This window comes from Mastigoproctus giganteus, chromosome 4 (assembly GCF_048544385.1).
Source record: "Mastigoproctus giganteus isolate SK-2022 chromosome 4, ASM4854438v1, whole genome shotgun sequence".
Taxonomy (NCBI): domain Eukaryota; kingdom Metazoa; phylum Arthropoda; class Arachnida; order Uropygi; family Thelyphonidae; genus Mastigoproctus; species Mastigoproctus giganteus.
The window spans coordinates 142,388,254-142,415,597 of NC_143578.1; the positions used below are offsets into that span (position 1 = coordinate 142,388,254).

Consider the following 27,344-nt stretch of genomic DNA (forward strand, 5'->3'; position numbering starts at 1 on the left):
TGAATGATGGAAGACAGCATCTGCAGCCACTTTATTGCCAGGCTTTGAACCACTGGTGTAGATCTTAGTAAAGTGGATATAATTTTCTGTGAACAAGATGTGGTTGGATGTGGATGTTGACATATCATCTTTTCCCCACTGCTGAAGGCAATCATCACAAAAAAGTGTGAAGGTAATAATCAATGGGGGGGGGGTGAGTCTATGAGGTCTCTGGGGATTTTATGGAAGCAAACATTTAGCATTCTGTAAGTATTCTGATGCCAGTATATCACTACTTTGCAATTTGAAAAAAAATTCACTGATGTTTCCTTAGAGAAGGGTGTTTCTTAATTATTTTCTAATTCTGATTTCAAAAATGACTTCCATTTTTTTCCACCACATCAGGTTTCTTCAAAAATTACATTTTTGATAAATTAAGTTTGTCAGAATTTGTGCACTGAAATTATAACAAAATGCTACTTTTACCAGAGTTTTAAAATTAAATATATGTTGAAAACAATTAAAAAGGGCAGTGTGATAAAACAGTCACCGAACGCACACATCTCATTTGAAAAAGTGATCTACAATGGCTCAAGTTTTCATTTCATTGATTTTATTGCAGATAAATCTATTTTAGTAGTTTACTAATCTTATTATTTTTTATTGTAAATCAATTAAATTGTCTGCAATTCTTCCCAGACGTTAAGGAGGGAGTATATGTTGAGAGAGTTGTGGATCAATTTGGCCCAAGAGAGGATGTGCAATGCTCATAGGGTAGAATTTTTCTCATTGTGGTCATTGCGTGTTAACAGAAGCGACAGTTTTTACAGGGATATTTGAATAAAGGATGTGCAAGAATATTTACTGATGCTATCGAAGCTGTGATAGGTGGGCTGTAAAATTGTTAGCTTGGCGTAGATATACAGACCAATAGTCTAACTATAGCCACAGGCAGAGGTGAAAGTGATTCTTGCATTGCTACTATTGGTACATACAGCAGACTGGAAAGCAAGGCATCTTTGGGAGTACAATATGGGGGAGTACAATGTATACAGGAAGGACAGACACAACAGAAGAGGTGAAGGGGTTATGCTCTTATTTAAGAAGAATATTAACCCTAAGGCAGTGCATCCAGTCAATATGGGTGACCAGTGCACTGTTAGTCAATCTGGTATGATTTAAGCACTGGGAAAACAAAATTGAGAGTAGGAGTGTGTTATAGGCCTAATGACTCAGCAGGAAAAAAAGAGTAGGCCAGCATATCAGAATGTCTCATAATGTGGGATTTTAACTTTCCAGACGTTGACTGGAATTTGTGGGTTCATCGATTGCACTCTAGCAACACTTTTGTAGATTTCTTGGATGACTGATTCTACACCACCATGTTAGAGAGGCTACAAAAGGAACCATTACCCTCCCTGGTTATCAGCAGTGATTCTTCATGCATTAAAAATCTGCAGGAAATAGACCGACTGGATGGCAGCAATCACAGTGCACTAATGTGGAATTTAATTAATGTCATAATAACTGCTGTCAAGGGTTAAAGGAAAGGCTTTTGCTTTCATACAATTTAAAACTGTCTGATACTTCTGTATCAGACAGTTTTTAAATTGTGCACAGTGGGACCAACTGATGAAGTTACCGACAACAAATTCTAAATGGGAAGTATTAATTTATATTAATTTGTGTTTTACAAATAGATTGAATAGGATTAGTGGTGTTCGTTAGCTTATTTTTTAAATTTAGCTAGTGACTTTGTAAATTAAAACTCGCTGCTCCCTTTACCTTTAACTACTGCAAGAGCTTTCTTGATCTTCCAGTTGATGACTACATGATCACTTCCTAACGATGGTTCCTCTAATTTACACTCTGTGATGTCATCTGAATCGTTAGTAATAATGAGATCAAGAATATTCTCACCCCTAGTACTTTCTCTAACATGCTTGTACAAATAATAATCATCTAATTTATTTAAACAAGTTTTTTCCCATTTATTCCAATCATCTGGGGCAGATTCAAGTCAGTCATAACAAGACATTTATGTTTGCTTGCACATTCCATTTGCATGTAAAGACCCTTGTCATATTCTTCACATATTACTACCACTCTCGTTGTTCCTTTGCTTCCAACTAACCCCAGGGACTCACATCTGGTGAGAATGGGCTTGGCTCTCGCTGTGTGTGTGTGTGTGTGTGTGTGTGTGTGTGTGTGTGTGTGTGTGTGTGTGTGTGTGTGTGTGTGTGTGTGTGGGTAATTCAGAAATTTTTTTTGGCTAATGCAGCATATGTTGAGAGAGTTGTGGATCAATTTGGCCCAAGAGAGAATGTGCAATGCTCATAGGGTAGAATTTTTCTCATTGTGGTCACCAACTCACATCACACAGATTCCATGCTGGCAGGTGCAACTTCAGACTCAGCAAAAGCTCTTTTTGAGCTCAGGCTGCTTTTGATAAGAAACACGACCCCTCCACCCTTTATATCTTCCCAATCATTCCTAAATACATTATACATACCATAGTCGAACTTTTCTCCCCAATTTCCAGATGGCAGCACATTTCTGTTAGTCCTATCACATTAGCATTAGTTGTCCTAACCAGGAGTTCAAATTCAGTCATTTTACTGGCAACATTCCTGACATCACTGTAGACCAGAGCCAGATTTAGGCATATGCTAAACAAGTTACAACTTAGGGCCTTGTATTACAAGAGACCTCGCTCCACCTTAAAAATTCTCTATTATTGTCACAGCGAACTGAAGAGGGGACTCATATGTTATAGCTTAGGATTACAGCAAATAGAAATCCAGCTCTGCTGTAGACACAGTTAAGACTAAGTAATCTTCTATAGTTTACTACACTGATACACTCCTTGAAGTTATTCAGGTTTATATCCCAAGCTATATCTTCCCTCTCATTGGAAACATTGCTACCCTCAGAACATTCTATCAACATTGGCTGTTTTGTCAGCAAACAAGAATTCCTGGGGTGAGATCAAGAATTACACTTTGACCCATTTCATCAGATAAATGCAGATTTGAATTACTGTTCTCCCTCCCAACTAGTAGTTTCCCTGAACCCTTAGGGTAGGGTTTTTCAACCGAGATGCGGCAACAATATTCTGGGAGTGCCATGTAATTTAGATTTAAGTTACTTAAATCTTTTTTTTCCCTTGAAATTTAGATATTTATTTCATTATAAAAAGGTGTATGGTATCCATTGTACCATATCTTTTTAATTTTGTGTTGATCTATAATTAACATTTATTTAGTACCTGTATATAAAGAATAAAATTATTATATAAATATATATAATTTGTATTATGAATTGTAATTTTGATTATACAGTGGATTCCGGTTATTTGGGCCACTGGTTAATCGCAAATCTTAAAAAACAGAAACCAATCAAGAAAATAGCCAGGGTTTACTTCGCTTAATTGGGACAGCATGCCGTTTAATGGGGGCAGGAGACTGCAGCACTGGAGATTACCCTACGATTGTCTCCGACGGTACCATGTGGTTAGGTCGAAATTCTGGCGGTCACAACCATAAAACAATTAGCAGTCACCTATTTATTGGGCTTTTCTGTTAGTGAAATCTATCATAAATGGACAGTAAATTCGATCTTACTGAATTTGCGATAATACCGACAGCTGGAATTCTGTGGGTTATCATGGTAAAATGTGTTTACACTTCCATGAAATCTTCAATCATAAAAAAATCAATTTTCAGATCTTCTCTTCATTCCTATTTTTAAAGCTTTGTAACTCATTACTCTGTTCTCACTTGCATGTATCGTGTTACTTGCAATTTGTGTGTGTGCTGTGTTCTTTGTTATTGATTGCTTATCTTTTTACTGTTTTAAATTTTAACCCCCCGCCCACAAATGTCAACTAGTTCGTATGTACATATTAATTATTCCGATTATCATGTATATTCTTCCGATTTTCACGTATCATTTAATTTTTTAATTGATAAGGTAATAAAGGATAAATTTGTGCTTAATATATCTTTGCTTTTATAGCCTGTGGATAATATTCCTCCTATTTTTGCTAATTAGAATCGCTGTTTAATAGAATTAAAATTCAACTCACAAACGTGATCACAATGACCGGCACTTACTGCACATCGCATAGTGAACGGTACTTTACTATGGTGAGTTCGTCATAACGTAATTTGATTGTACAGTGATCAAACTATAAAGGGGGGGTACATTGTATTTTTAACTATTTACGTGAAACTTCGGATAATTGGGGCAGCCGCTTAATCGGGCCAAAATGCACCAGTCCCGATGTGTCCCAAATAACCAGAATGGACTGTAATTATATTATTATAATAACTATCATATAAATATATATTTTTTTAATATCATATATATACACAGAGAGAATCTGATTATTAAAAGGTCGAAAACCACTGTGTTAGGTATTTCTTTTGGCCTAGGGGCACCATGAAAAAAAAAAAAAAAAAAAATCACTGGGACACTAAGGACGCTGTGAAACAAGAAAGTTTGGGAACCTTACAGTAACCTCAATGATACTGGCAAATATCCTTCAAACACAGGCCACGCTGATAAAAATTTCTATCCCCAAGAGACTGCAAGTCTCTTGGGGATGAGTCTCAAGTTAATCCACAAGGCTTTCAACATATATTCTCTCCTATGGTGTACGGACGGAATTGCAGACACATACACATTGTGACATAACTCCCAGCACTCTTTCTCAGCATTATCCCATATTTCTCCATGTCAGGTCAGGTCGTGTATGCTTGATATCATTAGTTTCCACGTGAATAATTCACGTGGAAAATAATGAAAATAATTCTCCCTTAAAATCTGACGATCTGTTGATAACATCATCAATTGTAGCTCCTGGCAAACAAACTCTGGTTATGGACCACCTGTCTTTATTACAAAAAATGTTACCCGTTTCCCTGACAATAGAGTCACCCAATAAAACTAGATCACTTTGACCAGACCAGTCTGCGCTTGACTATTCTTTTCTTGAGCCCGAATCGAGGGTGCATTACTTGGCAGGTTAGGAGATACTTCAGTCCCCAACGAGTTCCCAGTTACATTTTTTTCAGTGACTCAAATTCTTCTCATAACGCACCAAGTTGTAATTTGAGATTGGTACACTCCTTACATTGGTTGCAAAGAGAAGAACTGCCAGATGAGCTAGGTCTGTCTACTGCACCAGCCTTAGAATATGTCACAGACTGTACAAACGATGAAGTCATGACTCACACTGGAAATTCCCGCAGGCATTTCCGTTTGAGTCCCATTGTCCCAGAACTTTGTATTGTAAGTGGATCTTGTAGAAACCATAATTTAAGTAAAATTTGAACTTTACAAAGATTACAAAATTAAAATTTACAATATATTACAGAATTTATTGTTTAACAAAATACCAAAAAAATTAAACTGTTTACAAAAATTACAAAATTCCTGCCAAAATATCAATAACAAAGGCTATCTGAATATTAAGCTGTAGCTTTCCAAATAGTTAACTAAATACAAAAATAAACTAACCTACATGACTATAGGAATTCAAACTATATAATAACAACTGTTTAGCATATTAGCACAAGTGTTAGCATATATTATGACTTTCCCAGTAACTTAAAAGTTTTGTAGATAAGCAAGTAAGGTATTGTATACAGTATAATGCATTTCTAGGAACTACAGGCATACCTCGGTTAACGTTACCTCTGATAACGAAGCTTCGATATAACGAAGTCCGCAATTTCAAGCCCCATTTAACATATAAAAAAAAAATATTCCAGTTTAATCACCTGAAATCTAAACAAACTGACGAAATTACGGAAACCTTTTGGGCTTCTCGTGGTTGGTTCGAGAAATTTAAAAAACGGGCCAGGGTTCATAGTGTAAAATTAACAGGAGAAGCCGCAAATAAGTTTTCAGAAAAACTAAAGGAAATAATTGAACGTGAAAATTTTCCACCAAATTTGGTGTTCAGTGTTGACGAAAGCGGTATGTTCTGGAAACGGCTACCAACAAAAAGTTTCATTTCTATTGAAGAAAAACCAGCTGCTGGGTTCAAAGCAGCCAAAGAACGTTTAATGTTACTCTTTCGATCAAATGCCTCTGGCGATTATAAATTAAAATTGTTATTAGTTTACCATTCAGAAAATTCGAGGGCGTTAAAAGGTAACATAAAAATGAATTTATCTGTAATATGGAAAGCAAATAGAAAAGCGTGGGTTACCAAGGAGTTATTTACTGATTGGTTTGTTAACCACTTTTGTCCTGAAGTAAAACGGTATTGTCAAAAAAACAACTTGGAAGAAAAAGCTCTTTTGTTGTTAGACAATGCTCCGGGACATCCTACTGATCTTAACACGTTGGACACATGCATTCCTGTCAAAGTTGTGTTTCTTCCAGCAAACACAACTTCCCTGATTCAACCATTGGATCAGGGAGTGATAGCATCATTTAAAGCTTATTATCTGCGTCGAACATTAAGCAATTTAACTAAACTAGAGGATAAAGAGGAAATGACAGTTAAAAAACTTTTTGGAAAAACTACACCATTAAAAAGGCAATTGAAAACATTGATAGTTCTTGGAAAGAAGTCACTAAGAAATGCTTAAATGGAGTTTGGCGCAAAATATGGCCAGAAGTTGTACTAGAAGAAGAAAATAACATCCAAGAAATTAGAAATGAAGTTATCCAGATGGCTCAATCAATAGGTTTCGAAAATGTCGATGAAGAGGATGTTAGAAATTTATTGAATGCAGAAGATGATGGTTTTTCAGTGGAAGATTTAGAAAACCTTGTTAGCAACGAAGACAAAGATAATGAAGACGAAGTTAAAGAAGTTCCTGCCGAAAAAGTGTTAACAAACAAAGATTTAAAAAGCTGCTTAAATGACATTGAAAACGTTTAATTTTTTTAGTGAAAATGATCCTGATTTAGGAAGAAGTTTTATTGTTAAGCGATCAGTGTTAAATGCAATAACTCCGTATAGGCAATTGTTAAATGAAAGCGAAAAAAAGCATAAGCAATCAACTTTAGACTCATATTTTAAAATGTGATTTCACTTTGTATGTAAGTTGAATGTTTATTTAATAAAACTTTTCTTTGTTCGAAAAAAAAGCTTTTCATTTTCTTTATGTAGGAACGTATCCCTATTCTGGCCATAGTATTTTTACCTCTGAAAACGAAGTTTCGCTTAACGAAGTAATTTCGTGGAACGCATCCTATTCGTTATTCGAGGTATGCCTGTATTTCAATTTGCACACCATCATTTGGTGGACTATCAGTTGGACAGTACTATGCTAAGCAAACATTTTGTATTACTTCTGTTAAAAGGAACATGAAACAAACGGGGTTAAAAAAAAATTATGCAAATCAATATTAGCAACTACTTACCCTACCTTCTCTTATACGAACTCTCTCACCATGACCTCCAACAGCATCCTGTAAATGGGGATGCACCATACCTGGATGCAAATGTGGTGGTCTATTGCCTCTGACATAATCTGTACAATAAAATAAACTGTCAGAATATGTGTACGTGAGAGAGAGAGAGAAAGAAAATGTTTACCTGAATACTGATAAATATTTTCAATAAGTTTTAAATCTGAAAATAATAAATTATATAATTATTAAAACTCCATTTGCCCATCCACATAATTTAAATTATTCTTTATAAAGAAGTTTAATTGTAGCAGTTGGTAGTCTGTATTATAGCAAAATTCCATTCTAGGCTTCTCATGCACAGAATTGAGAGGTGGGAATTAAAAGGACACTAATAATGTCATATCAGAACATGCTGAAAAAATGAGCAAGTTCTGAGGAATAGTTGATTGGTTGTTTATGGGTTTTATGGCACATCAGTATCTGAGACTAAAACACACCACTTCAAAAGGTATAAAATAGTACAAAAAATTAATATATCATAAAAGAATATTTAATACAAAACAGTTTTAAAATATTAAACAATAACACATTAATAAAATTAAATAAAATGTAAAAACTTGAAAATATCTGACAGACTGTCATTGTCCAATGAAATCTGAGTATGCCAAGCTCAGAGAGATAGATAAAACACATGTAGCATTCATTAATAAAAAGGTGCATATTCAATTAAAATGTGCCAAACTGTTAAAATGCTGTCACATCTACACATACGAAGTCTATCAGCCTTCAGCAGATAGGAATTCATTAGATAATGTGATATATCCAGCTGAGCAAGGAATACTTCCTCCCAGAAAACCCTGTGCTGACTAGACCATGAATGCATAATTACAGGCTTAATTTCGTTCAGCTTGTTGGTATTGTATCCATGCCAAGATTCTTGCATTATGTATATAGTTTGTTGAGCATTAGATGCTTGTAATCTGTATACAGGAATAACAAGCAGATGTAATTCTCTGGCATTGCTGATTTGGCAGCAGCAACATCAGCCAGGTCTTTGCCTGTGATACCAATATGACTAGAGATCCAGTAAAAGTAAATATCAAAGTTTAACTCTGAAAGAATGTAGCATTTACTTTGTTCCATTCACTGATCTTGTTGCCCTTCTCTGTACTCATTCCAGCAGCTCTACATCCTTGTTAAAATGAGGCCTCCAGACCTGTACATAGCACTCAAGGTGTGACCTGATCATTGCCTTATACAAGGGAATAATCACCTCCTTATCCCTGATAGAAAAATTCCTGTGTATCATTGACAAGACACCATGAACTACTCTTGTCGACCATCTGCACTGCTCAGAAAACTTCATATCTGCCTACACAATTACCCCCAGGTCCTTATCATTCTCTACTACTGTCAGTGTGGTACCACAGAGTTGATACGTTGCTCTGGGATTACTGCTTCCCACATGTAGTACTTTACATTTGTCAATGTTAAACTTCATTTGCCACCTCTCAGCCCATCTACTCAACTTTTCTACATCCTGTTGCAGCAGTGTACTGTCATTAATGTGTCATTAACAATCCTGCCAACCTTCATATCGTCTGCAAACTTGGACATTAAGCCTGATATACCATCATCAATATCATTTATAAATACAGAAAACAACAATGGACCCAACACTGAACCCTGAGGGACTCCACTAATAACATTAGTCCACGAAGAGCAGTGTCCATTGATTACCACTATGTCTTCTCCCACTCAACCATCCGTTTATCCATAGCAGCAGTTTGCCTCCAATGCCACACTGCTCCAATTTGTGCAGCAGTCTTCCATGTGCAACATTATCAAAGGCTTTTCTAAGATCCAAATATATGATATCAAAATTATTCTTTGATTCCAGTTCCTTTGTGACTACATAACAGTATCCAATCAAATTAGTCAGACAAGACTTCCCCTTAACAAACCCATGCTGTGTCCGAGCTATAACTGAAGTTTTGTCTAGATGATCCTGCAATGCTTCTTTAACCAGTGCCTCCATTAATTTCCCTGGAACAGGGTTAAACTATCAGGTCTGTAATTACCTGTGTCTCTCTTCAATCTTCCTTTGTGGATTGGAGTCACATTTGCACATATCCAGTCCATGGGTACCTCCCTTGAGTCCAGGGAAGCTCTCATAATTATGTCTAAGGTTTGCTTACTTCCTTTGTGTGTGTGGTATGGGTGTTTAATGGCGCACAAGCTGCTGTGGCTATATTGCGCCTATTCATAGGTATGTTGAAAAGATAAAATAAATAATGTGAAGACGGTTCAATCTCATTTCATGCCAGAAACTAATCAGAGTCGCTTATACATTCCTATTTGTTTCAAATAACAGAAAAGTTCATTAATATTGGCATTTTCACCAATGATATCATTTAATGTTATCCGTTCACAGAAATTAGCCAGAGAATGAAATATTGAAGTTCGATGTTGTTGATAATGCGGACAGTCAATCAAAATATGTTTGACTGTTAGAGGCTCGGAGCACTGTGAACAAAGAGGAGGATCATCGCCTGTGAGTAGATGGAGGTGAGTCAGATGAGTATGTCCTATTCTAATCCGCACGAGTACCACTTCTTCTCGCCGAACTGTCTGAATGCATGAGTACCAAAATTTTGGGTCCTGTTTTAACTGGAACAGTTTGTTATTTGTTTGTTTATGCCATAGCTCTGTCCATTGTGCATGATATGCTGTTTGAATTATAATATTATAATCAGAAACTGGAATAAAGGCAGAGGTTAAGTCTACTGTTGATGGACTTTTAGCCGAAATATCAGCCAACTCGTTCCCTTTGATGCCTGAATGTGCTGGAATCCAGCAAATCTTCACTCGTTGCTGGCGATCTTCGATTTTCAACAGCAAATACTTGATTTGATTTAGTACAGGGTGATCCTTATAAGAGAAATTCTGCATTGCTCTAATTGAGCTGAGAGAGTCGGTGTAAATTAAATATTTTGCAGATGGGTGAAGACTCAAATTTTCTAGAGCTAATTGAATTGCATATAATTCCGCTGAAAAGCTGCTGTACTCAGGTGGAAGAGAGGCTGTTATGATAGCAGAGGGAAACACTGCTGCTGCTCCAACAGTTGAATGAGATTTGGAACCATCAGTATATATTGGTAAGAAGTCAAAACAGTTTTGAATATGGCTAGCATGGAGTTGTTGCACATTCAGAGTTGGTAGACGATTCTTTCCCCATTGGAGAAAATAATTATCACAGGCTGGTTGAGGAAATGGGGTCCATGGTGGGCAAGAATAATTCTTTCTGTGCTGCCTACTCTGGAGAGGAACATTCCAATTTTGTGCTATTTCAAGGAGCCGTAGGCCTGCTGGGCGTATTTTATTTGGTTTATTTCTATAGAGATTGTGAAATGATGGATTAAAGAGATATAGTTGGATGGGGTGCAGAGAACAGTTTCGTATTCTGACTGCATATTTAAGTAGTAACATTTCTCTGCGGAGGTAAAGAGGGGGCTCATGGGCTTCAATATATAGACTATAGGTTGGTGATGTCCTATAAGCACCAAGAGCAATCCTCAGTGCATTGTGTTGTACAGGATCGAGCCAGCGTAATACACTCTTTCGAGCAGAATCATAAACTGGGGCACCGTAATCTAACCGAGATCTAATCAGTGCTCCATATAAGAGCAGCAAAGTTGTACGATCTGCTCCCCAAGACTGGGCAGATAGAGCTCTAAGCATGTTCAGCTTTTTCAGACAGGTAGTACGTATTACTTTAATGTGCTCAAGGAAATTTAACTTGCTGTCTAATATTAATCCCAAGAATCTAATATTGTTGGTAATCGGGATGCTGGAATTTGATATCCGGAGTTCAGGGTCTGTATGTAATTTGCGTTGGTTACAAAAGTGGATAGCAACTGTTTTCTGATGGGAAAGCCGATATCCATTGAACTCAGCCCATTTTTGAATTTTATTGAGGGACATTTGCATTTGGCGTTCAATAGATGTCATGTTCTGAGAGTGGCAAGAAATGGAGAGATCGTCAGCATAAAGATAGGCTTCTACAGTATTTGGAAGTTCTTTGGAAATGGAATCAGTTCTAAGGGCAAATAGGGTTGCGCTCAAAACAGACCCCTGTGGTACTCCTTCTTCCTGCAAGAATGTAGAAGAAAGGGAGTTTTGGTATCGAACCTGGAAAGAGCGGATCTGGAGGAAGTTCCTAATGAATATAGGCAGGTTGCCTCGTAGACCAAGATTATGTAGGTCATTGAGAATGCCATACCGCCAGGTAGTATCGAATGCCTTTTCTATATCAATGGAGACCATGACAAGGTGTTCATTTTTCACGAAGGCATTGCGAATTTCAGATTCGGCCTTGATCATCAGATCTAAAGAGGACCTATTTTTGCGAAAGCCACGTTGACAATTACTCAATAGTTGTTCAGTTTCAATGATCCAGCTGAGTCGACTGTGGATCATTTTTTCAAGAATTTTACCAAGGCAACTTGACAGAGAAATTGGCCTGTAACTATTAGGACTGGAAGGATCTTTTCCAGGTTTCAAAAAGGGCAAAACTGTAGCATGGTGCCAAGAGGTTGGATAAATATTTTCCAGGAAGATCCGGTTAAAGAAAACTAGCAGGATTTGTAAGTTTTGCTCATCAAGATGCTGCAGCATGACATAATATATGCCATCTGGCCCAGCTGCACTGTTTCTCGTTGTTTTTATGGCTTGTAAAAGTTCACAATATTCAAGGGGCTGATTATACGGAAGTGATAGTGAGGTTCTAAAGTTAATGGGCCTCTGTTTGGTGGAGGTCTTAATTTTTTGGAATTTCGGAGTGTAATTTGATACAGCAGAGACTTCGGCAAAGGTTTTACCCAAAGCATTCGCTATGTCTAGAGGACTAGAGAGTTCTTGTCTGAAAGAATTGGGGAAGGGATGATTGGAAACTTCCCAGAAAGCTGTCTAATTTTCTTCCATATTAATCTGGAGTCGGTATTTCTGTTGATAGTACATGCAAACCGAGTCCAAGAATCTTTCTTGGCTTGCCTGTGAATGAACCGCGCTTTTGCCCTTAGCTTCTTGTAGCTAATTAAATTAGCTGTTGTCGGAAATCGACGGAATAAATTGAATGCTTTATTTTTTTCCTTCTTTGCTTTCGTGCACTCTTCATTCCACCAGTAGTTGAAGTGCCGTCGGCTTGGGGGGTTTGATAATGGAATTGAGTATTTTGCTGCAACTAAAAGACTGGATGTGATATAATCAGTTACTTTATCTATAGGTTGTAGCTGAATAGTTTCTTTGTCCAGAATGATTGCTGATTGAAATTTGGCTTTAGAAAATTTCCATTTTCTGCAGGGTTGGTCTAATGGTAGTTGTGTAGTGAGCAGGTTACAGACAATTGGAAAATGGTCACTTCCCATTGGATCATCCATAGCGGACCACTGAATGACTGGAAACAGTATCGGAGAACAAATCGAGAGGTCAATTGCAGAGGTCTGTCCAGTAGGTAACTGTATATGGGTGTGTGTACCAGTATTAAGAATGGTAAGGTTTTGTTTATCTAGTAGAGTTTCAATCAGTCGGCCCTGTCTATCTAATTTAGAGGATCCCCATAAAGGGTGGTGGCCATTTAAATCCCCTAGCAAGCAGACTGGTGAGGGTAGCTGTACTAAAAGTTCTTCAATATCTTTGAAAGAGTAGGTATTGTTTGGTGGGAGATAGACTGAGACTAGCGTAAATGCAATCTCAGCAATCAGACGCACAGCAACGGCTTCAATTTTGGTTTGAAGAATTATTTGACTAGCAGGGATCTTTGAGTTAATCAAAATAGCTACACCACCACGAGCAGAGTCAGATGTATTCCGATCTCTTCGGTAGACTGAGTAGTTTTTTATAGAAACAGAAATTTTAGCAGTTAAATAGGTTTCCTGCAGACAGAAACCCACTGGAGAGTAGCGTCTAATTAAGTACTGAATGTCATCAATGTTGCATCTAAAGCCTCTACAATTCCACTGTAAAATATAAGGCATTATTTGAGTTTAGAAGAAGCTGTACCTGACGTGGCTGTCTTGTGGCGTTCTGGCTTTGGTTTATTTCTTTTTGGAAAGGTGGGGCGACCTGTGTCCATATCTTCTTCTTCTTCTTCTGCAAATATTTCAAGAATCGGATTTCCTGTTTAGAGGGGTACTCTTGATCCACTGATGGTTCCTGAATACTCTGTTTTGAAGTTGAACTGGGATTATTTGGTGTGGTAGCAATCATTGGCGAATGAGGAGATTTTGCTGGAATCGTAAGAGGCGTATTACTTGCTTGATCTGAGTGCTTCTGGATATTGGACTGTTGCTGAGAAAGAACAGCTCGGGCCCAGTCGGAGATTGATATGTTGGATGGAATAGTAACATCAGTTTGCGTGGCTATTGTTTGATATTTTTTTGCAATACTGGCATAGCTACGGTTAGATATACTGGGTGCAATTAATTTTCTTGCTTCCTGATAAGTAACTTTGTTTTCGACTTTATATTTTACAATTTTTTTCTCCATTTTCCACTTCTCACATGTTTTAGAGTAAGCAGGATGGTTACCCTTGCAATTAGGACAAGTCATTTCTTTTGCCGAACAGTCGTTTTGACTGTGATCAGAAGATCCACAGTTGGGACAAGCTGGGTTCCCTCTGCATGCCGTCTGAGAATGGCCATACTTTTGGCATTTGTAGCATCTCAGCGGATTAGGAATATAAGGACGAATGCGACAGAGTAGATATCCTGCTTTTACTGTTGAGGGTAGATTTGGACTGTTAAAGGTGAGAATGATACTTCTGGTGGGTGTGAGTATATTGTCCCTTTTAGTCATGATTCTTTTGACAGTAATTACATTTTGTTCATTTAGCTCTTCTTTAATTTCTTCTTCTGTCACATTCAAAAGGTCCCAACTAGATATAACACCCTTAGATGTATTTAGGGTTGCACGGGCAGTTACCTTTACTGGAATTTTTGCAAAGTTTGTCACTTTCAGGAGTTTTTCAGAATGCCTGCAGTTGACAGTTTCTACTAGTAAGTCCCCCGATTGCAATCTCTTAACCATCTTGGGAGACCCTGCAATACTTTCCAAGTGTTTTTGGATAAGAAAGGTGGATAGCTTACTAAGAGGCTGTTCTGATAATGAATGCATTATTAAAAATGCAGGAAACTCGGTCGCAGAGGAAATGGTTTTTAACCTCTTTGCTTGCGAAGAGTCATGTTCGTGCTCTGTGTTTAGCCAACTGCTTGTCAGTTCTAAACAAGGAAACATTTTGTTCCATCTTGGCTCCTTTTAGCCCCTGGCAGATGAACTTTTCTGCTAAGGTTACCGGCCCCGCCACGGGGAGGCAGGAGCAGTGCCTGGAGTGACCAAGCGAAATTAGTAGGAGTTAGTCTATTAGATACGAAAAATAAAGAAAGGTTACTTTCCTTCCTTGCTCTCTACCAGTACTTTTGATACAAGAGCTACTAAATTAAAGGATTTCTCAAAGAGAGGAACATAAAAGAGAACGCAGAATTCACCTATCAAAAAGTCGCAGTGAAAGCACAAATAGAAATCGGTCAGTCAATCGCTTGGCACCCGGGGCCTTACTTCCTTTGCGCCTCCTTTAATATAACTGGATAGATTTCATTCACCCCAGGTGCCTTTCTTGTGTTTATCTTCAACAATTTCTCCTCCACTTTATTCTCAGTTATTACAAGATTATCTAGTTTACTGCCAGAGTTTACTTCACCTCTGGCATTCCCCTTCCTGAATAACTCCTCATGTGTGAATGTAGATGCAAAATACTCATTTAGTTTGTTAGCCACCTGAGCAGGATCATCAACAATTGAACCATCAATATCCAGTGGACCAATCTGATTCATCCCCTTCCTTCTAGAGTTTACATAAGTAAAGAACTCTTTGCTGTTTTTCTTTGCATCCCTTGCCAAAGATTTCTCATAATCTGCATTCGCCTGCTTAACCTCGTTTGTAACTTGGTTACAGACCAGCTTATATCTATCACAGGCTTTGTGTCGCATGTTAATTTATATGTATCCCATGCATTTTCTTCTCTGTCACATGTCTAATTAGTTCATCTAATTAGGCCTAAATCTTGAACAATATTTCTTTGTTGGTATGAAAAGCCTATTAGTTTCCAAGATTAATTCTTTGAATGCTTCCCATTTTGAATTTGCTGTTGGCAACATCAGTTGGTTCCACTGTACAGAATTTAAATATTGTCTCAGACCACCGTAGTCGCCTTTACGAAAACCTTTCCCTTTACCCTTGATGGTAGTTACCTCTTTGAGTAAATCCCACCACACTTCAGAACACTGATCACTGCCACCTAGTGGTTCCTTTATCTGCAGATTCTTAATGCACAAAGAATCTACTACTGATAATCAGATCAAGAGTATTACTCCCACTAGTTGCCTCCCAAACATGTTGCTGTAGAAAACAGTCCTCCAATAAATCAACAAAAGTCTTGCTAGCATGTGGGTGACCAACCCACAAATTCCAGTCAATATCAGGAAATGAAAATCCCCGATTATAAGACACTCTAATTTACTGCCCCACTCTATTTCTCTGTACAATTGCTCATTATATTCATCAGATTCATTAGTCCTATAACACACACCTACTCTTATTTTGCCTTTCCCAGTGCTTATGTCACACTAACAGAATCAACATTGCATTGTCCACCAACATCAATTGGATGCACTTCCTTAGATTTTGTGTTTCTTAACTAACAGCATAACCCAGTGGTTTTCAACCTTTTTTTTAAGAACAGCACCCCTAAGTAATTTATTTTATATTGCGACACCCCTACTCAATTTTCTGCCTGATAGATCTGATTCTCTGTGTGTGTGTACATAATATTAAAAAGTATGTTATTTATAATAATAATATAATTATAAAAATTTACATTTCATAATACAAATTATATATATATATATATATATATATATATATACAGTATATAATTTTATTCTTTATATAGATGCGCTAAGTAAACATCAATTATAGATCACCACAAAATTAAAAAGATACTGTATGCCTTTTTATAATGAAAAAGATATAAATTAAAAAAATAAGTTTAAATAACTTAAACCCAAATTACGTGGCACCCCTGGAATGTTGTTGCGACACCCTAAGGTGCCATGGCACCCCAGTTGAAAACCCCTGGCATAATCCCTCCTCCTTTCCTGTCTATCCTTTCTGTACACATTGTACTCCCCAAATTCCAGTTCTACACTGCTTACGTCTGTGTGACACCATGTCTCTGATATCCCAACAATATCTGCCTTTGATGGCTTGACTAGCACTTCAAGCTCATCAAATTTATTAACTATACTCCTAGCATTGGTGTACAGGCAAGTATACATGCACCTGTTTCTACTCCTAGTTACCCTAACACAGCCCATGTATTTACTTGTTCCACTATGACTCCCAGCAGTCCTGGAAGTTCCCATTGCCCTGCTTTCCAGGATGCTGCTCAATTGCATTTCAATAGAAGTAGTGCAAGAATCACTTTTACCTCTGCCAGCGGCTACTGTTAATCTATTAGTCCGTGTATCCCCCCCAAGCTAGCAGTTTTCCGACCCACCTAACTCTGCGCCGACCGGGCTAGCCAGGTGGGTAAAGTGGCTGACTGGCAACCCAAAGGTCGCAGGTTCGAATCCCACCTCGGGCTTGGATCAAAGTACTGCAAAAACTTTGGGAGGTGCATTATGGCCACAGAAGCCGATGCGCCATCAACTACAAAAAAAAAAAACCTAACTCTGCCTTGATAGCATCAGCAAATATTCTTGCACCCTTTTTATTTAAGTGTATCCCATCCCTGTAGAAGCAGTCTCTCCTGTTAACAAGCACAGACCGGGCTGAGAAAAATTCTATCCCTTGAGCCTTGCACAATCTCTACAGGGCCAAATTGATTGACAAGGCTCTCATCATATACTTCCTCCTATCGTTTCTGGGCAGAATTGCAGACACTTTCAAATTCAACCCTAACTCATGGCAATAACGTGCATCTATCTGCTCCCCAATAATAGTAGGAGATAGCACTGGACATGTTTAGACCTCTTATGCATTTTGCCCCGAGCTTAGGGATATGGAGGAAAGTCAGCTTTTACTCAAAGTTGAATCTCAAAATTTTGTTTCTGCTACCACAGGAATTGCATTTTGTTGAAGTTTGTGTTCAGAGTCAGGATCAAGATTCCATTTATGGCAAAAATGCACACAATGGTCATTTCAGCAGAAAACTTAAAACCATTGGCTAAAGACACCAAGGAACTAAGGTGGTCAATTGTTGCAGTTGTCATTTAATAACTCATGTTGCAGGAGTGAAAAAATATTAAATGATCTACATTACATCTAATGATGGTGGAAGCAGTTCTGCAATAAAGTTCACTTTGACTGCAAAATGCATAACACTGAGAACAGAGCCTTGGGGAACCCTTTCCTCTTGGAAAAAAACCAGGACAAGCTAGACCTAAAACAAACCTGCAAGATTCATTTTAATAAAAAAAATTCCTGATTAAAAAAAAAGAAAGGTGACTGCTAAGACCAAATAGATGGGGTTCTTTTAAAACACCACACTGTTCTGTCATAAGCTTTTTCCATGTCAAAGAAAACGGATACCAAGTGCTCAAGATTAATGAACACATCGCAAATCACCGTTTCTTTCTTTTTTTTTGGTAGTTATTGGCGCATCGGCTTCTGTGGCCATAATGCACCTCACAAGGTTTTAGCAGTACTTTGATCCAAGCCCGAGGCGGGATTCAAACCCGCGACCTTTTTGGTTGCCAGGCAGGCACTTTACCCACCCGGCTAGCCCGGTCAGCTCAATGTTTCTAATCAGATCAAAGGATCTAGAGTGAACCAGTTTCTTCAAAAGCCACAATAAATTATTGAAAGTCACTTGCTTCAAGTTAATATATAAGGCACACATTGAACATTTTCTCCAGCTGGTCAGAGCAATGGGCAGTAATTACCGTATTTCCCCATGTATAAGACGCACCTTAATTTTGGGGCGTGAAATTTGAAAAAAAATGTATTACAAAGTTATTGAACTCAAGTTTATTCAACATAAAATTCATACAACTCCTCATCACTGTCAAAACCTCCATCCATTAGCTTGTCCTCATCTGTGTCTGATGATGAATCACTGTCTTCATATATTGCCTCGTCCTCAGTTCCATCTATGGCATTTGAAATGCCACACTTCTTAAATGACTTGACAACGATCTCAATCTTGATATTAACCCAGAATCTTTTCACCCAGGTACAAACTTCTCCTATAGTTGGTTTCTTCACTCATCCTGCTGGTATCAAATTGTCCCCAGAAGACTTCATCCATTGGCTCCATTTGTCTCTCATGGCAGCTTTGAAGGGTTTGTTAATGCTGACATCAAGTGGTTGGAGTTGGGATGTCACGCCTCCAGGTATGACAGCAAGTTTTGTTTTTTGCTCTGCAGCAATCTTCTTTGTACTTTTTGTTATGTGTGCCCTGAACTGATCAAGCACAAATAGGGCAGGTTTGTGTAAGAGCCCACCTGGTCTCCTGCTCCAAACTTTCTCAAACCAGATCTTCATCCCATCCTGATCCATCCAACCCTTGTCATGAACGTGGACAATCACTCCTCGAGGAATGTCTTCTTTTGGCATTGTTTTGCATTTGAAAATCAGCATAGGAGGCAGCTTGGTTCCGTCGACAACAAGCTAGAACAACTGTATAATGGCTCTTTTCGTGTCCACTTGTCTTCACAGTTACAGTTTTCACTCCCTTCTTATCAACAGTTCTGTTACTTGGGACATCAAATTAAAGGGGGACTTTGTGCATATTTGCAATCTGTCCCAACTCAAACTGATGTCTTCTGACATTGAATGGCAAAACGATGAAATTCAAGGACCTTCTGCTCATAGCTTTCAGGCATCTTTTGGGCAAGTCTGGTGCATGCATGTATGCTTAGTCCATTCCGTTTCATGAACCTGAAGCACCAATTGTGTCCTCCTTTGAAATCAGTAACTTCTTTTTCATCAGCAATTCTTCTTGCCTCAGGCTGACCCATCTTCGTGGACACAGGAATTCCAATTGCCCTTTGCTCCTCAATCCATATCTTCAATTCCCTATCTAAATCAGGCCATTTTGCTGACTTTCCTCTAATGGCCTTCTTCTGCCGTGGCGTTTTCAGTAGGGTTTCTTCTGCCCGTAGCCAGTCTCCGATTGTTTTCTCAGTTGGAGGAGGACCAAACTTACGTTCAGCAGCACGATTTCCATTCAGTTTTGCAAACTGGATCACTTTTAACTTGAATTCAGCACTGTACGAAAATCTTTTCTGAGCCATTTCTAGGCAGAACGTAGCAAAATGTAACCTAATATACCGGTAACAAGTGCGAAACAATGAGCGCAAAGACAACAAGCACAAAAAAGCAAGAAATGCAAGTAAAAAAAAAAAAAAAAATCTACAACCACTGTATAAGATGCACCCAGTTTTTATACCCCAAATTTTTCGAAAAAAGGTGTGTCTTATACATGGCGAAATATGGTATTAGGAATTTTGGGATCACTTCCTTGGGAATGCAAGGATGATTGCCCTACACCAAGAATCAGGAAACTGATCCTCCAAATAAATTAGGTTACAGAGCTATAGCAACAGCTCTAGAGAGTGAGATGGAAGTTGTTTTGTCATCTCATACTGAATATCATCTGTTTCTGCAGCACAGACCTTTGAGGTAGCAAGTGCAGTGGTTAATTCCACTTGCATGTCAGGCAGGTTGTACGGCTTAGCTCTGCTTGAAGAAAAGTTGTTTCTGTTTCTCAAATTCCTTATTAAAACCAGGAACTGTGCAGATTGCTAGAAAAGACATCTCTTGGTGTGTTGGCTATTTGAAGTTGAGGCGGTACACCCAATGTGCTCTAATATAGATGAGTGAGTGACGTATATTTAGCAAATTACATCCCAGACGATTTGGCACTAGTTGTCTGGTTAACTGAGGATGTGAACTGAAATCAGCACTGACACACACGATTTGGCTCTGACAACATATAATTTGAACTTTGGCACAGGCACATTTAAAGGCTATAAGATGCTGGTGGCGAGATAATGTCAGAATTTTTCCTCCGCTCAACCTTGTGTTTTCTTTGCTACTTTACAATCTTAGTTCCACCATAGTTTCGGAGAATGTGAAAATTGGGAGGATGTTTTTGGAATTGCAATTGGCACTACATACTCCATGATGTACTTCACTGCATCACCTATTGAATCCTGCTAGATTTCAACAGATCATATTCAGTAAGCTGTGCAAAAGTACTCCTATCTGCTTGATTACACTTACATTGTGGGATTCTAAATGGACAGCAAGGTTGGCATCCACTATGGTAGATATTACAGGAAAGCGATCACTTCCATAGGGACTCTCCACCTCCCAGGAAAACAGAGGAAGTAGGTAAGGGAAGCAGATGAAGAGATCAACAGAGAATGAATAGGAAAATAGGTGTTGATTACCACATTTAATAAGGTACAGTCATTATTGTCAGGCATATGTTTGACGATAAGACCTTGTTCGTTAGTTGCTGCACTATCCCAGACGGCATTTCTGTCCATTAAATTCTCAAAGGAGTAGGTGAAGTAGGAATGTGCAAAATAAGTTCATCAAGATATACCTCGTGATGTTTCTCCCAGAAAGCAAACATATACAACAGATTTTGAAGAACCCCACTGCTAAATGAACTGCTACCCGCATCTAAGCTAGCATTCAGTTGAACACGTATGAAAGGGGTATGATTGCCAACAAGGTTTGCGACTCCTCCGTGGGCTGGGCCATCAATACTCAAAGACATGGCTATGCCCTCTAAATTAGGAGTGGCATTAGCATTAGCATTAGTAGAGGCATTTGATGCAAGAAAGCAAGCTTATGCAGCATCAGCCAAAAAAAAAAAAAAAAAAAAGTAACATAAATAAATAAAAATAACCACTTCCACTTCACCCCTCTGTTCGTTCGAAATACCTGTCCAGCTGAGCCTTAAACTTATTTAGGCTATCAACTTCCACGACAAGGGATGGAAGTCTGTTCCACCCACATAGTTTGAAAGGGATATGTTACCCACAAGGATGGCGACTCCTCTATGGGTAAGTCCATCCAAGTTCTGTCTTTCCAGATGATAGAACAGCTATGCATATGAGAGTCCTCATTTGCCATTAAATATGTCTTCTGTAAGCAGAAGCAAGTTGGCTTGTACTTACATAGGAGGGCTTTAACGCTTTCACTGTTTCAACGGAAACCACGGCAGTTCCACTGCAGGAATTTGAAAGCAGACATTACATTTGGTGGGTCCATCTGTAGGTTTCTGAAGGGCTTTACTTCTCAGTCTTGGATTTATCCTTTTTTGGGAAAGAATGGACATTGTACAGTGTTCATATCTTCATCTGCAAAAATCCAAGACTGTGTAATCATTTGTTTCCTTCACCTCCATCTCCATTTTTTCATTTGTCACAGGCTGCAAATTTTATTGTTTCCTCCATATTATTTTGCTTAGGTAGAGGTGGAGCAGCAGGTGGTATAGATATGGGAGTGGCAGCTGACTGGGTGTTTTGGACTGGCTTTTGAGTGAACAGTTAAGTAGCATGCAATGGGAGCAAAAGATTCTTTTGGTGAGATTGTTATACATTTCAATTCCAACAGACTGTTTCCCTACAGCCTTCTGCACATATGTGGATTTATTACCACTTACTGGCATGACCACTTTTCTCACCTCCTGATAAGGAATATTTAGCTCTGCCTTGTATCGCTCTATCTGCTTTTCTTGTTTCCATTGGTGGCATGATCTTGAGTATGCAGGGTGCTCGCATTCCCAGTTGATACAAGTGGGTTTGGTGGCTTCACACGAATTGCTTTTGTGGTCTTTTGCACTGCACCAAGCACAGGCAGGTGCTCCATGACCGGCCATCTGCAAATGCCCATATTTCTTGCATTTAAAACACAGTGGGTTTGCAATATATGGCCTTACATTGCAATTTATGTACCCAGCTTTTATTGAATTATTATTATTATTATTATTATTATTACTAGCCACATAGTGCAAGGAAGACTGAGGCTTATGCTGCACCAGCCAAAAAAAAAAAAAATTTCTGAGAGAGAGAGAGAGAGAGAGAGAGAGAGAGAGTCAGAAGTAGAAGGGAATCACCAAGAAAGAAAGAGAAGAAGAATGATGATATCCAGCTCAGGACCCTGAGTGTGCCACGCCCATACTCACCACATATGAGCTGCTGGGGGTTCAGAGACATTGTAGAATTAAATGTAAGGTTGGTTTGGTTTTAATGGGGCTTTATTGGCACAAGGGCAACTAACGCCAAAATGTGCCTGTCGCAGTAGTTCTGCAAACGAAATTTTTTTTTTTCAGTCATGCTTATAAGTTTATAAAAATAAATTTGTAAAAATAAATAAGTTCCTAAAAATAAATTTGCTTTAAAAAATTAAATAGGTCGGACCGATTTACATCACACAAAGAATTTGGTTCACCTCTTATGAGTTACCTTCAGTTTGAACTGCTTTAAAATTTGTTAATCGAACAGCATGGTTGTGTGGACACTCGAGGAGGATATGTTTCACCATTAGTAGGATGGAACAATGGCGACAGCAAGGAGGTTCACTGCCTGTCAGCAAGTGAAGGTGAGTGATATGTGTATGCCCGAAGAGTGTCCTGCAAAGACCACCTCTTCTTGTCTGTTCACTCGTGAACTAGATTTCCAGTACTGTGGAATTTTCTTTATTTCGAAGAGCTTATTATGGGTTTGTTGCTGCCATACTGATGCCCATTGGTCAATACATCCCTGCTTCATAGTGAATTTGCAATCCATATATGAAATTGAGGTAATTGAAGATATAGGATTGACTGGATTTTTAGCTGCTTCATCTGCCTTCTCATTTCCCTGGATTCCAGCATGCCCAGGAATCTAGCAAAACCTTACCGCTGTGTTGTATTCTGTTAGATTTATCAAGCATGCTCTGATATCTTTCAAAATAGGATGAAAGTTAGGGTATTTATGTTGTAAAGCAACACCTTACTGCACTCAAAGAATCTGTATATATTATTATCTCTTGTTTAGACCTGTTGCTGATATGTTCAGTAGCCATTTTGAGTGCATGAAGTTCTGCGGTGTAAATACTGCAACTAGGGAGAAGAGCTTCAGACATAACACAAGTAGGAAGAACCACTGCAGCACCTACTAGATTTTGATCCATCGGTATATATTTGCAGACAGTATGTGTTTGCTGATGCATGAGCTGCATGTACTTGCTGTATATTTTGATTGTCCAGCGCCTGCTTTCTCCACTTCCGAAAAAAGTCATCACATACAGGTTTGAAAGGCTGACCAAAACAGCTCCATTTTTTCGGTATCTGGTTGGATATTGTCTAATGGTACACTCCAATTCTTCATTACATGATTCAATCTGATTCCAGCAGGTTTATTTTCATTTAGTTTATTCCTGTATAAATATATGAAAGACAGGTTACAGAGGCAAGGACACATAGGAAGTGCAGGAAGACTAAATTTGGTTGCTTACGTAAGCAGAAGCATCTGTCTCCAAATGAATAATGGAGGTTCATGCACATCGATATATAGACTAGGGACTGACAATGTTCTGTAGGCACCTAGAGCTATTCTTAGGGCATTGTGTTGAATAGTATTTAGGACTGCAATTCTGATTTTCTAGCTGAGTCATATACAGGTGCACCATAGTCTAGTCTCAATTAAATTATGGTTTTATACATATGCAGAAGGAAGTATCGGTCAGCACCCCCAAGACATCGCAGAGAGCACTCTGAGGATATTTCATTTTCTTCTGGCAAACAGTTCATACATTCTGTATATATTTTAGGAAGTTTAATTTTTTTATCTAACATTAAACCTAGAAATCTCACATTGTCATTGACTGGTATAACCCAAATGCAAGTCAGGATCCAGATGCATTTTTCACTTCTTGCAGAAGCGCATAGCAACAGTTTTCTGTGGTGACAGTCTGTAACCATTTTGTAACATCCATGTTTGTATTTTATTTATTGACAGTTATAACTTCCTTTCAATGGAGTACATATTTTGCGAGTGACTGGATATAGTGAGGTCATCGGCATCTACTGAATTCGGGATGGTTGTTGTTAGAGTGTGTATTCTAACTGCGAATAGAGTGGCACTGAGGACTGACCTTTGTGGGACTCCTTCCTCCTGTATGAAGATTTTGAAGAGTGCAGTTTGATAACGGACCTGGAAGGTTCGATATTTGAGAAAGCTCTGAATTAATGATGTCCTCGTAGTCCTAGGGCATGTAGGTCACAAAGTCCTAGGGGGGTGTAGGTCCCAGAGGATGCCATGATGCCATGTGGTTTCAAAGGCTTTCTCTATATCTAAGCTCACCATGAATTTATGAGAGAACTCTTTACTCTGTCCTAAAACTTTTCAACTGAATATTGTACTCATTCTATTAACTTTGTACTCATTCTAGCAACTGAATATTTGTCGCAAATTACTTTCCCCTATCTTGGCGACATTCTGTAGTTCTAGCTATTCCAAAGCCAGGAAAAGACCAATCTCACTTACTAGCTGCTTAGGTAAGACCCTGGAAAAAAAAAAAAAAAAAAAAAAAAAGGTACACAGTCGCCTCACCTGGTATTAGCATTAGTAGAGGCATACGATGCAAGAAAACAAGCTTATGCAGCATCAACCAAAAAAAAAAAAAGTTCCCGTTTCACCCCTCCATTCGTTCTAAATGCCTGTCCAACTCAGCCTTAAATTTATTTAGGCTATCAGCTTCCACAACAAAAGATGGAAGCCTGTTCCACCAATCATCTACCCTCTGGCTAAAGACAAATTTCCACACATCTATTCTACAACTATCTTTCCTCAATTTGAAACTGTGCCCCCTCGGGTTCTTAGTTTGAGCAAGAGGAAGAATCCCATCAGCATTCAGCTTGCTCAACTTATTCAAGGCCTTATACACCTCGATCAGATCATCTCGCAGGTGCCTACTCTTCAGGCGCTGCAGTTTGCAGAACTTAAGCCTTTCTTGGTAAGAGAACCAATTTGTTCCCCTGACCAATCTTGTTGCCCTTCTTTGTACTCATTCTAGCCACTCTACATCCTTCCTAAAATGAGACCGCCAGAACTGTACACAGTACTCTAGGTGTGGCCTGACCACTGCCTTGTATAACGGGATAACCACCTCCCTGTTCCTGCTATCAAAATTCCTATATATCATTGACAAGACTCCATGACCTGCCCTGGCAACCCGTCTGCACTGCCCAGCAAACTTCATATTTGACTACACAATTACTCCAGGTCTTTTTCACTTTCCACTTCCCTGCGTGTAGTACCACAGAGTTGGTATGTTTCTCTTCGGTTAACGCTACCCATAAGGTATGTTTGTGTCAGATGGCACCTGGGATTTCTCCCATCTCCGCGTGTGTGTTTGCTGTATCGAGGACAGCACACTGTCAAGCCAGTTTGTTTGTTATTTGGTTTTTAGCATTAGTGGAGCATTAGCAACTAAGGCCATATTGCTCCAGGGATATGCGGTGGTCATTCCTTGACCTTTCCACATCCTCCGTATTTGGTGGTCACGGGCTCGAACCCCGGTCTAATCAAGAAGCGTGTGTGCTATGCACTGCTGCTCCTGCCCACCTGGCTATGGAGGTGCCCTGTCAAGCCAGAGACTTGAAAGCGTGTGGGCCATGTCTGTGCAGTGTGATGTGTTGTGCTCACTGTTTGTCCGGCTTATTGGCCGCCAGGCCCCTAGTGGGGCTCGACGTTGCCCATACCTAGCCACTGTCCAATATCACAACAAGTTGCTCTGGCAGGTCCTGCCACCTAGTTCCCTGGGATTTCAGTGGCTAGGTCCTAAAAAAAAAAAAAAAAAAAAAAAAAATTTTACACGTTTGATATTAATGCTTTATAGGATTGCTGTTAGGAAATCGCTGGTTGGGGTAGACAGATGTGTTAAAAGGCCTGATAAGTCGGGCAAAATTTTGATGTTATTAAATATAGACATGTGAGAGCTATACGCTAGATAAAAGATAGTGTTAGTTGTCATAGAGATTTACACGAAACCAGTAGAATTTAGACGTTGATTAGATTTTGGCGGCATTGTTAAGGGGGTGTACTCTGTTTGTTTAGTGAGAGAGGGGGGAGGTTGAAGACTGGTGGGAAAACAGATAGAAGAATAGGAACGATAGAGGTATATCCAAAGAGGTCAGTGGAGACGAGCTCCACCAGGTGAAGTGTGGGGGAGGCAAGGAGGGGAGGAGACAGAGACCTGTCTTCTCCCTCCACTGCTTTGGGATAGGGTTTTAAAGGGAACCGGGTTAGAGTACCTAGTTCAGATCGCCAATGGCGTGTCAGCAGCAAAGCTGCAGTATGTCTTTGTCAGTGATGGTTGTCATGTCCATGCAGTGTCGAATCCGGTAAGAAGGTCAAGCTGCCCATCCCGTTCTGGGGGTGGGATGTGTTAGCTTATTGCTACCCATATGCAGTATTTTGAATTTGTCAATGTTAAGCCTCAGTTGCCACTTCTCAGCCCATTTTCCCAACTTATCTAGATTCAGTTGGAGTAGCATACTGTCTTTATTGTTGTTAACAACCCTGCCAACCTTTGTATCATCTGCAAACTTGGACGTTAAACTTGATATACTTTCATCAATATCATTGATAAATATACAAAACAACAATGGGCCCAACACCGAACCCTGGAGAACTCCACTAACAACATTTGTCCACGAAGAGTGTCCATTGATTACCACTCTCTGTCGTCTCCCACTCACCCATCCCTTTATCCATTGTAGCAACTTACCTTTAATGCCATACCTCTCCAATTTGTACAGCAGTCTTCCATGTGAAACAGTATCAAAAGCTTTCCTGAAATCCAAGTATATGATATCAAAATTGTTTTTGGCATTCATTTCCTTTGTGACCACATCATAGTATCCA

The 27,344-nt window shown here is 38.9% G+C and overlaps 1 protein-coding gene across 1 annotated transcript in view; it reads right to left on the reverse strand.

Annotated features, from left to right (window-relative positions):
• LOC150087103 (uncharacterized) overlaps window positions 1–27,344 on the reverse strand; it is a 415,820-nt gene that overhangs the window by 332,541 nt on the left and 55,935 nt on the right. Inside the window, exon 2 of the mRNA XM_090371812.1 lies at window positions 7,366–7,475. Coding sequence (XP_090227938.1) covers window positions 7,366–7,475 — 110 coding nt within the window. The remainder of the gene's footprint in view (window positions 1–7,365; window positions 7,476–27,344) is intronic.